Source organism: Poeciliopsis prolifica, unplaced genomic scaffold (assembly GCF_027474105.1).
Source record: "Poeciliopsis prolifica strain line A6 unplaced genomic scaffold, Auburn_PproV2 SCAFFOLD048, whole genome shotgun sequence".
NCBI lineage: Eukaryota > Metazoa > Chordata > Actinopteri > Cyprinodontiformes > Poeciliidae > Poeciliopsis > Poeciliopsis prolifica.
In genome coordinates, this window is record NW_026562423.1 from 1,934,731 (window position 1) to 1,946,754 (window position 12,024).

General features: G+C 40.3%; 1 protein-coding gene across 4 annotated transcripts in view; it reads left to right on the forward strand.

The window, feature by feature from the left end:
* The window catches only part of spata20 (spermatogenesis associated 20), a 36,404-nt gene extending 26,896 nt beyond the window's left edge, over window positions 1-9,508 (forward strand). For 3 of the 4 annotated variants that reach the window (XM_055057467.1, XM_055057468.1, XM_055057470.1), the window contains exon 16: window positions 8,085-9,508. In XM_055057467.1, the coding sequence (XP_054913442.1) occupies window positions 8,085-8,279 (195 nt within the window). In that variant the 3' untranslated portion in view covers window positions 8,280-9,508. The remainder of the gene's footprint in view (window positions 1-8,084) is intronic. The other variant, XR_008607937.1, reaches the window with a different exon arrangement.
* Window positions 9,509-12,024: the final 2,516 nt, after the last annotated feature.

Below are 12,024 nucleotides of genomic sequence, written 5' to 3' on the forward strand. Positions count from 1 at the left end.
TTCCCCAGTTTGATATCCGTCTTACTTTAAAAATAAAAACGGAAGTAGTTGTCTTACTTTTTAGTGGTTTTGTGGACTAATTGTGGACAAAAAAAATCATATTTTTTTACAAGAATATGAATCAAATAACCTGAATAATAAAATGCTTTATTTAGTTGAATTGACCCTCCTTTCTTCTTCTCCTGTGTGCATACATGACATCGACCTTATCGCCCCCTGCAGGGCAGTGGTGAAAACTATATTTGATTGGAACCACGCGTCTCTGCTGAGATAAAAATGGTACTGTTACGTGTGTATTCCTTGTACATGCGACCTCGTATGTCAGACTTGACCGCAGAAGCATTGTACGTTGACATGATCTGTTTCTTTCATCTTAAACTCAGCATGAGCTGATGAAGTGTGGTGTGGGTGTCAGGGCCTGGCTGAAGAGAGAGGCTATTAATTCCACCCAGACACCAAGGCATCTTCAGCCCTTGGTCCACTCAGCACTGATTTAGTAAAGAGGGTTTGTGTTGAGGCTGTCAGCAGCTCAGAGTGAGGCCCAGTAAGAAAAACAAGCTCCAGACGTTTTTATGTATTAGTTTGCTTTCATTTTTTGGCTATACTGTGATAATAATAAACCATGTGACATTTTTTTTAGGTCACTGTATGGCTGTGATTGTGTGTCACAGCAATTACATTCCCACAAACACAAATACCCCTCTTGAGAAACATTCCTATTTGATGTATTCTCCTTTAAGACACAAGTCACATAATGTGTGATTTTGCATCACTACAATACACACAGTAAATGCTTTTAATCATTTCAAGCTCTTCATCAAATTTTATAATCTATCAATATTTATTGATACGCCTTGAACAAACAGTGGAAGAAAATAGCAAAAATAACAATGCGGACAGTTTTGGGGGGTTTTAAAAATGTTTTAACTGAAATTTACTGTGGCAACGGTAAATCAAAATGACAAAGGATACGATAAACGGCCAAACCTATCTCGTATCATTCCTCCTTAGGCCCCGCCCTATTTATTCATGAACTCAAAACTCTTTCAGTTCACTGAAAACAGGAAGCATCTAAACCAGAAGTCTGAAAATTGTAGCCCAAGATTTCTGACATGCACAAAGAAGTTTTTTTTTTTTGCAAATAACTTTACTTTGTAGGAAAAAAAAGTGATTTAAATGGAACAAAAAGGTTAGGGCTAGGGTTAGGGTAAATCAGAGGAACCAAAAACACAACAGGTGGTTGAATACTAGTGTGTTGAATACAGATCTGATTTGTATTCAAATCATTTCAGATTTTTATTTTTTTAAAATGTAGAAATCTATGTATTCTTGTCCCTTTTCCTTTGTAGTTTTGGACTACTTTGTGTTGGTCTGACATATGCGATCCTAAAAAAAAAAAAAAAAACTGACAAAAGCATAAGAAAAAATTTTTTTTATGTCAGAAAACATTTTTTTTTTTTTTCTTAACCACGTTTTACATTCAGGCAGCACTGAAATTGCAGTAAATACCAAGTGATATTTTTTTCCAGGAGAAAATTTTTCCCCATCATTTAAGACGGGGAAATGAACGTGATGGGCAATTTCTAACAGCAAAACAAAGCGTTATATTTTCCTCCCCGTTTCTCTGGATTTTATGTCCAGGTGTAACTTCATGTGTCTGGTTTTGTCTCGGGGCTTCGCTGCCAAATCAGCCTTCCTGTGAACACAGAACAAATAAAACATTTTTGTTTTGTTTTTTTTCCCCTCATTTGTGAGCGTTTCATCAGAAGGCGTTCCTCTCTTTCTCAGGTAGCGACAGCAGCTAGACGTGCGCTCGGTGTGTCACTCTGTCTGCCTCCCTGTCTAAGCTTGGCCCTGTAGTTGCATTCAGGCTAAATGAGGTCATAACTTAAAATGATTCTTAAAGTTGTGTGTTTGCAAATGACTGTCAGCGCAGGTACACGCTGTTCTGAGCTGAGCGGCTTTGGCAGGAGTTGGAGAGGCAGAGTGGGAGGGAGCCGTTGGTGCAGGGACGTCTAACGGGTGGGAGTTAGTTTGTGCGTGTGTACACGTGTGAATGTGTGTGTTGTTTTGTTTTTTTTCCAAGGAGTGCCCAGTATGGGGGGATTAACCCTGCGGGAGTTTGACTGTGCTCTCATGTGCAGCCAACTGTGCTGTCTGCTGCAGCCTGCGCAACACGGGCTGAGAGGCAACACGCTCTGCTTTCAGTTCATCACGTTCGCACTTTACATGTCTTGCTGTCTGTCTGCGTCGCCCTCGGCCTCCATCACTCACACGCACACATCCGCGCCGTAGACTGCAGCGTGACCTTTCCGTCGAGGGGCACGAGGCCCGGACGCGGCCCGGGCCCGGTTTGGATCCGCACGAACCCGACAGCAGAGAGAAGCCGTCGAGACGGGAGAGAAGGGTTCGGCTCGGCAGGGAAATCCTCTCCTGTCTCCATGGCAACGGTCACTCGATTAGGACCACATCCCAGCACAATCGTTACCGAGCCTCAACTGGTTTGTCAGTGCGTGATTGTCTGCAGGTGCTTCTAGCCAGTGAGGAGCAACACAGATTCAATTTTCTTTAAATATATTTAGCCAACTGAATTTGCCCCCCATTCAGAATGATAACTCAACTGTTTGTGGTATGTTAACAAAGTGGAAGTGACTGGGTATGATAGCAACTCTGGCACAAAGTGGTAGGCCACATCCAGAACCTGAACCGGGGCCAGCCAATACTGAGACGCATAATCAATCAATCAAGTTCAATAATGTTTATTTGTGAAGCCCATTTTGTGCAACAAGGTAGCTTAAAGTGCTGAACATTGCAAAAAGTCATAAAAACAACAAAAAATCACCAATTGAGAAACTAGTAACAAGCATCGCATTTCTAATCAGTACACGTCAAAATGTTGCTCAATGTTCTAATTATTGTCTCAAAAGCAACTCCAAACAGGTGAGAGCACAACATAGTGCTGAGGTCAGCCATTTTCTTCTTAGTCAATAGTTACAAGCCTCTAAGCTTAATGTAACCCACAAATTAGTTCAACAGCAATGAACAGAGAGCATCATGGGATGCGTTTCAAAGGTTCAGCGCCAGATCCAATGCAAAGAGGAATAAACTTCCAGGTGCAATTTGAGACCGTTTCTCTAATCCTCACACAAAAATAGATGGATGGATCGATGGATACATAGCCACAATGTTTGTTTGTTGTTTTTTTTTATATAAATAAAAATCTTACAAGTATAAGCTAAGCTTACAGTCAGCTCCCCTTTACTCTGATGTCCATAAATACTTCAGAGACCCATAAGTGATAAGTTACCAAGGTCAATTTCAGAGCCACAGAAATGAAGTTCCCTGAAAAGAGGACAAGGTGACCTGGCAGAAAATCTTCACTGCCCTTATACATGATTGCATGTTACACATTTCCTTGCTTTTTATCATTTTCTTAGAATTTAAATGTTGTTGGTTTTTTTGCCACTGTAGCAAAACAATTGTTGATGCAAAATTTTCTCAGAATAACAAGTGCGTTCCCCTTGTTTCCGTATGTCATACATTATAACAGTAATATTTTCTATTCTTGAATATGGTGCTACATATCCACATAATGTCTCCGCACACAGCACGTTGCAGAAACACTGCTTGGACTGTGGCTAATTATTTAGCTTATACAAATGAGGCCTCTTTGTCGCTAAAATATTTAGTGACACTTTTTGATGCAAAATCGAAATGTTTCAGAAACTAGAGTGGTGGAAAGATAGGAGGATGTTTGGTTGGCAAAACAGCAGAGGTATGCTAGAAGCCACTTTTCCAATAAGACCCTTGTGTTGGCATGGAAATAATGAAATTTCATTTTTCTTGTTTCTGAAAAGAACGTTGTGTTAATGAGAAAAGAATGTGCATTAGCACAACTTTTCACAGTGGCTGGAAAGATTACTCATTATACGGGGTCTACGTTTGCAAGGAACACAAAGCAGAAAGACGACATTTAATTAAGTATTTGTTTGTTCAGCGCGAGTCAAATCATTAGCGACACGTATATTGTACATCCCCCCTTCATCTCCAAACAGAAAAGACAGTGCAAGGGAATAAAATGCCTGTACCAGAAGTGATGTGATCTGCCATTAACATGGACATTTTTTAAAGAACAGAGTATGAAATAAAGGTTTTTATTTAAAGGTGCTACAGTTTTATTTCACAGAGCATTCTGTACTTGACTCTGATATCACCCTGTACTACATTGATGGGACTTTTATTTTAAAATGTGAAGCACCAATCGAGTTGTTAACATTTCAAACAAAGGAGCTGTACAGGTTCATATTGAGAATCTTTTGTATAATCGAGGTTATTTTATGCCATTTGCTGACCTGTTAACAGGGAAACCACCAGGCAGGAAAACTTCCTAATAAAAGTCTTTCACATAGCGCCGTAACCTGGACATGCTCTGCTCACAAAGTGGATTTTAGAGTGATCTCACATGCCAAACATGTTTCTTTACTAACTTCACATCCACACTACAAAACAACATTTTCCTTTCCACGTTCCCAGTGTTTGCAGATGTTCTATATTCATGATCAACGTGTTGAATTTAGGGAGCACAAAACACAATAACTCGCACGTAGCATTCATGGTAAAGTTTTTCTTTAAATTCAACACTGTCCAGCAGGTTGTAAGGCTGCACTCACACCAGTCCTGTTTAGTCCGTTTCTATTGATTTCCCTGTGGAATCTAGAAAGTCTGGTTCGTTTGGGAAACTAATGCAGACTAACGAGGCGAACTCTGGTCCACCTACAAACCGAGGTCTCGCTTCGGTTGGCGTGAACTCTGGCGTGGTCTGAACGCATATGTGGTTTCAAGCAGACCGGAGAGCAATCCAAAGGCAGGGAGCGAACTGTAGCGCAGGGCATTCTGGGTAAGTATGACCAAAATAAATGTGTGAGTCTAGCGCTAGGGAGAGAAATCCTACATCCGCTAAATTTTGACACTACTCTATTTTTGTTCAGACTCTGTGAAGTAGGAAGTTCTGAGGTTTTCACGTTGCTTTCTTCAGTGGTTTTTGGTCTAGCGCCATCACAGGCGAGGAGGGGAACATGTTTTTCAATTAGTTTGGATGTTTTTACGGACTGTAGGGTGAAAGTGAATCACATCAGCTGAAAATGTAACACATGTTGCAAATTTGGTCTCCAATCGAAGCAAATCTGCCTGACTATTAGGTGTGAAATCAGGCTAAAATGAGTTCATTCTTACCTCAAGTCTACAAAACACAAAACAGATTCACCCCGTTATCGTTTACCCCACAGTAAAACTGAGGGGGAAAAACCTAAGTTTGCCCCTCATGTTTCTGGGTATTGGGGACCCCAAACAGAAAATGGACTTAAATCTGTGAAGAGCCTGTCTAAAAATGCAAAACATTTCTTTGAATCTTTTTAAAGTGATCTTAAACAACAGATCACCATTTTTCTGCAGGTCAGCCAAACTGTGCTTAGCGCCCCAGGCTCTGTTCGATGTGTTATCAATCCAAATTTTCCACTTTTCCTTCTTCATGGCGTAAATTCCAATGTTAAATATGTTCTGCCCATCACACATGACAGTCACCTTTACGATGCTGTCTTCCACTCCATCCTCGCCTTTCCATCCTTTCTGGCCCGGCTTGCTGTTTATGTGCTCATCTCGCTCGGTTCTGAATCTGGTGAAATGACACATGTTTGACAGGAAGCAGCCTCGGGCACAGACAGGGCAGCCCTCTTTAACTTCACTCTGCTGCCTGTCTGGCACCACACTGAAATACTAACATGCCGTCATGAGCAGAAACAAAGTTGAGGTAACTCTTCCATCCGCTCTTTAGTCATCATGAGACATAATCAACGACCAATAGCTTTGGCTCTTAAAATACATTTCATTGATAAGCTAACATGGACGTTAGTGGACAGGTGGACATTGCATTGGTTCACAGAAGCTGTTCTTCGTACTGGCGAGTTTATAGGACCATGACAGTCAGTCAGCTACAACTGAACACAGCAGTTTGGGAATGTTATTTTGGGTTGGTTGCAGACTGTGTGTGTGTGTGTGTGTGTGTGTGTGCGCGTGTGTGTGTGTGTGTGTGTGTGTGTGTGTGTGTGTGTGTGTGTGTGTGTGTGTGCGTGTGTGTGTGTGTGTGTGTGCGTGTGTGTGTGTGTGTGTGTGTGTGCACGCAGCATTTTATGGCTGCACAAAAAAGACATGCTAGATAATGATCCAACCTGGAGGGTTTTCTTGACACTAAATGATTGAAACAGTAAGGCTTAAGTGACTGCATTACTTTTTCTTTTTTCTTTCTTTTTTTTTTTTTTTTTTTTTTTACAGACTTGGACTCAAGAAACACTTAAGTAGCAAAAACAGTCTTGACTTGATTTAGACTCATGATCAATCTTTGTCATTCACCCACAAATGTTCTCACAATCACACACAGATATGCAAATCTGCAGGCGACTTGGGTTAAAATGTTTTGCCCCGGAAATGCAAACGAGGCAAGAGGAAGGTGGAATAGAACCAACAACCGTTGGATTTCAAGATATCTGTTCCCTGAGACGGACTTGCCGTGAATATGATGAAAAATTCCTCAACACTCAGGTGAACGTCGAGGAAACTGGTATAGCTAGTAACAGCAGATTGTTCTGTGAATTGATGACTTTGATTATTGGACCAGAACTTTCTTTTTAATGACTTGAGACCTGACTGATTTTTCTCTAAGACATTTGAGCATGGACTAGGACTCATCCCACAAGCATTTGAGATGTTTCTTGGAATTGCTTCACAAGGACTTCAGACTTTAATTAAGAAAACAAAAAAAGTCCAAAGCTTTTCATTATGATTGAGCCTACAGAACAAGATTTAGAATGTGTCGCTATGAATACAAATGTAAAATCATGTGTATTGTTAAACGGTTAATAGATGAACCATGTTGACTTCCTGAAGGCAGAGTTTCATAAAAGATTTAAAATAGAATAAATAAAGAGCAGGAGCTTCTTAAAGAGACATACGCCCAATTTCAAGGCATGAAATAAAGTCACATGTCTTTGAGTCTGTACTCGCTTGACATATACAGCATTTTTATAAGTGATGGTAACATATTTACTTTCTTGTGCTATAAAATGGGACTATGTGCCTGAGAAATGCCTAATACTGCATTTCTCATACAATTTGGAATATTGTTTAAAATAAAAGATTTAATAAATGTTAAAGGCTTGCATATTATTTATTCTTCTTTGGTTATGTCTTATTTGTCTTATTGCTCAGAAATCTGGGGAAATGCAAGTAAAACAATTATTGAAATATTAGTTAAGCTGCAAAAAAAAAAAAAGCTGTAAGGCTTATTAATGAAGTGGGATACCGGGAACCAACGGATAAACTTTTTAGTCAAAGTAATATTTTAAAATTTAAAGATATTGTCTATATAAAAATACTGGAAGTAATGTTTAAAGCATTGAACAAAAATCTCCCTTCAGGTATTCAGAAATTAATTAAGAGAGAATAAATATAATTTGCGAGGTTTGTTTATATTTGAATGTGCAAAAGAGAAGAGCCAGATAAAGTCTAGATGTATTTCAGTTATTGGTGTGAAATTGTGGAATGAACTGAATGATGAATTTAAGTTGTGTTCTTTTTTAGTAAACTTTAAAAGAGTTTTAAGATGTAAAATGATAAAATCTTACGCTATTATTTAGACTTACATATGTATTGTGAAAATATCCTGGTAGGTTATAGGGTAAAAAAAAGTAGGGTAGGCAAGAAGAAGCTTATTCCTTTTTTGGTAAATTGTGGGTTATTTATTGTTATTTCTTTGTTGTTTCTAGTGATGTGGACAGTTTACCAAAATAAAATAAATGAATGAATGAAAATACTACCCTTTAACGGTTGTGGAGGCATCAAGTTCTGACACCAGCTCCCTGATATGGCGTTCTTTGACTAAACCGTCTTAACAGGATAATTCTTCCTCCTTTCTTGATGTCTTTATTTTTAAGTCTCTTGATTGAAATGGTGGACATGCAGAGCCGAGTGTTTTAGAGCCAAGCCACTGACTTCTCTCTCCCGCCTCCTTTTTGTTTTGTTGCCCCTGACAGGTCGTGATGCACACCGATGGGAACCCAGAGAGCTTCCTGTGCCAACGTCTGCCAGCGCTGTCCTCCATGACCCAGCTGGACGGCGCCGCAGCAGCATACGTCTGCCAGGATCTCACCTGCTCTCTGCCCGTCACCGAGCCCCAGGAACTGCGGCGGCTGCTCCTGGACGGAGCCCCGGCGCAGGAGAGCCTCTGACATGGGAAGGACAGGACTGCATCCTGCAAAATCTGCTGCTTCCGGACTTTCCCTTCAGTGAATACCAAAGCTTTAGAAAGTTCTGGTGCAGTGCCTTGCAGACGTAACAAAATAAATTCCTCTTCCTGGTTTTCTTCCAGATTTCAGCTTCTTGCCATCGACTCCTGAGCAGCTTCCCTGAGCTGAAAGTAAAGCGTCCCCACAGGATCATGCTGTTATTGCCAGGTTTTACAGTGAGGTGCAGTGAGTTCAGTGGCGGCTTTAACATGTAGATCCAAAAGTTCAATTTTGACAAAACCACCCTTCTAAAACTTAAACTAATTTTTCAGCCACAAAATTTGTTAAATAAAAATAAAATGCAAAAATAATTTTGGGATTTTTTTTGTTTTTGTTTTGTTTTACCTAAAAATAATAAGCCTGTTTTTAAGCAATTTGTAAATCCCTAAAGATCAAAAACATAAAAAAGATGATTCCCATATTTTTGGGGATCAGTTGTTTTTAATTTGATGGCCAAATTTTTCCTTTTCTTGAATTGTAATCAGGGGGGGCAGTTAAAATCATTTCAAGGGCCATAAAAGGCCCCTGGGCCACACTTTAGACACCCTGTCCGTGAAAATGGACGTGCAGGAATTTATTTAAAGACATCTGAGTAAAAGGGGGTTAATGTAAAAGGCACATATATTTATTTTTTTAATTGTGAACCACCATTTTCCTTCCACTCTACCTTCCATTGGGACAAAACATAAAATCCCAATAAAAAACATTCAACTTTATGGATGATGAAGCTTGAACATTTCAGTGGACACTTGCAAGTCACCATGTGATGCAAACATTGTCTTAGACAGTCTAATATTTTCTATTAGTGGAAAAGCGTTACCTCTGCAGCAGCATACTATTGAAAAATATGCAACACTTGTACAAAATACTGAGGCTTGACTGTAAATGCCAGACTGCTAATGGAACACAACTTCAATCCACCGATGTGAGCCATACGGAAATTAATTTGAGCCGCACTGTTGTTGTCCTATTACCCAAATATAAAGGTAGAAACGAGCCTTTTTTTTTTAAAGTTAAAACTGCTTCATGTACCAATTTCTGTAAATTAATAGCAGCAAACAAGCAGCTCTTTGCCACATTATTAATGCAACTGTTGTGGATTTTATCCTGAGGCTATGACATGGAAAAAAACAAAAACACAATGCAAATAAAGCATGCATTTTTTCCTCCTGTTTATTTAATAAAATTATTTTCTTGCATCTGAACAGTAAAAGCGAGGCTTCTGTTGCTAAATGTCTTCTGGTCAGAGCGTAGAAAACGTGGTGCTCTTTTTTTTTGTTGCAATTCTAAAAGTTCTCAAGTTTCATACACTTTTCTTTGGCAGCTAAATTTTTCTCTTTTGACAACATAAAAATATGTTTGACAGGAGCTTTTGGGATGGCCTGAAATGAGAATTCAAGACATGCAGTGGCTGGGAAAGTCCTGGAGGTTTGTAGATTTTCTTGAAGCCTTAACTCTGCTTCTTGGCCCCACAAATGCATTTCAATTAGAAATTTGACATCAGAAATATCATCAGACGCCTTACCAAAGATAAAAAATGGACCGTTAAATTATGAAGTCAAATGTTGTTGCATCATATTTGATATACATAGTACTTTTATAACGACTGACATGAACATAGTTGCTTGATTATGCTATAAAATGGCACCTGAAAAATACATGGTGCTGCCCCTTTAAATAAGTGTCTGAGAGCCCAAAATTGGCATAGACTCTCATGATGTATTAACGTACACTTGGTGATTGAAGTTTCTTTTCAAAGATGTTGTCCTCGAAAGAACATGAGAAGCAGGAGCAAGATGGCGGACCAGGTTGCCTCCCTGGAGGCCGTGGGCACAAAGCAGGAGACGAGAAGTGAGGAGGTGTCGGTCGCCCGCCAGGTGAAAGGAATCGCCCTGCAGGAACACCTGCACCATCTGTTGCTCGTTTCCTTTTGGCCTCCCTTCCTCAGGTCTGGCCTCAACACGGGCCTCGTCGCCTCAGGAAGCGAGGGAGTCATTTTAGCAGGGCAGAACAAAAACAAGTGCCAAGAAGAGAAGGGATATTAGACACTGAGACAGACAGCTGAGAGAATCGAGAAAGCGGGAGTGCAATTGTTTTGGGGTTTTTTGTTCCATCATAGAATGTCCCGCTCTCACTTTCCCGAATGTGTCAGATTGGGAGCAGTCGGGGAGGTTTGCCACTTCGTGGTTTCTCATCCTCCCTCTGTGTCTCAGCCTATCATCTTCTCCCAGGTTGGGAGCGCTCGCCTCTCTCCCCCGAGCCCGTTAGCTCCTCTGCCTCCATTTGTTCTCTCCTTCCTTCTTTCTTCACTCATCACTCATCCCGCTCCCTTCTTGCGTCCCCTCGTTATTGTTCCCCGCTAATTGTTTTGATGAGCTGCACAAGCTAGATTTTAATTAGCACTAAGATTAGCGGTTGGCCTCAGCAAGCCCGCTATTCCCGCTGATAATAAAGTCATAACCTACATGCCAGAGATATGCAGCGATAGCAGTAAAGGCTTTACTTTATCCCTCTATTTCCTTTGTGCTAAATGCTCTTCTGCGGTGCTCGACTTTAGAAGGTGATAACATTTTACGTTCGTAGTAAGACATCATGTTGTCCGTGGGTTGTGAAATCATACGATGTCTTAAAAGCCGCTGATGCTGCTGTAATTTCTTTCTTTCTTGCCGTCTGAAAGTGCTGAGTCGCCCTGTTGCAGTCAAAACCCATTACGAGCATTTTAGCTTCATGAACTTGTTAATACGCTTGTTTGTTGTCCCGCTTAAATATTTCGAATCATCCAGTTTTGCCATGAGGCGAAAAGAATCTGATTAAATCCAAGAGTCAAACGGACCTTGTGGGGAAACGCTGATCGCCCGTCACCTTTTAGAAAGTGAAAGATCAATTTTCTTAGCCATAAGTAATCAGATCAATTTCAGATTTGTTGTGAGCAAGGAGTCATTTAAACAGAACCTGTCTGACAACATGAAGTAGGTTGCTGTATAACTCAGGAAGCAGATGACCAGTTTTGGTTCTTTCTTGCTGGGTTGACCTCTTACTGGAAGCAACAGAATTAGAAACTTGTTTGTCCCAAAGGCGATTTGTCCTTCAAATCAAGAACGCTTAGAAAATAATTGGGTCAAGTGTTTGATATTAGTGTTTTTTGAATGTTATTTATTTGTGTATTTTTAGTGTTAGGGGATCATAATTGTTCTCTAACCAGCTGCTCTTCAGAGACATGGGAATTGTTCAGTAAAATTTGATTTCTACTGTAATAGGTCATGACTTGAAAATTACACTGACCATCGTTTGCATTGACGGTTTAGAAAAATCTTAGAAAATATCACTTGCGTAATCATTTGGAACATGGTGTAAAGAGCTTCAGTTGGAGTTAGAAACTCATAAAGTTACCACTGAACCTTCTTCTCCACCTTTTGACAAAGATGGAGATAATTCCCTGGAGACTGAAGTTATGTTCATGCTTTTGAGAATGTTGCAGTCTCCCCGCACTGGCCCCAGGAGGTTTAGTCCCTTTTGCTGCACTTCTTGTGACTGATACGCGTCAGTGTAAATGGGTTCAAGAATTGCGAATAATTTTGCAATGAACTGTAAAATCACAAACCATGAAGCCAGTGGAAGTGGACCCAGGATTCCTCGGTCCAGCCAAAGACGGAAGAGATGTCTCGCAGTGACCCGTTACTTTGCCCGG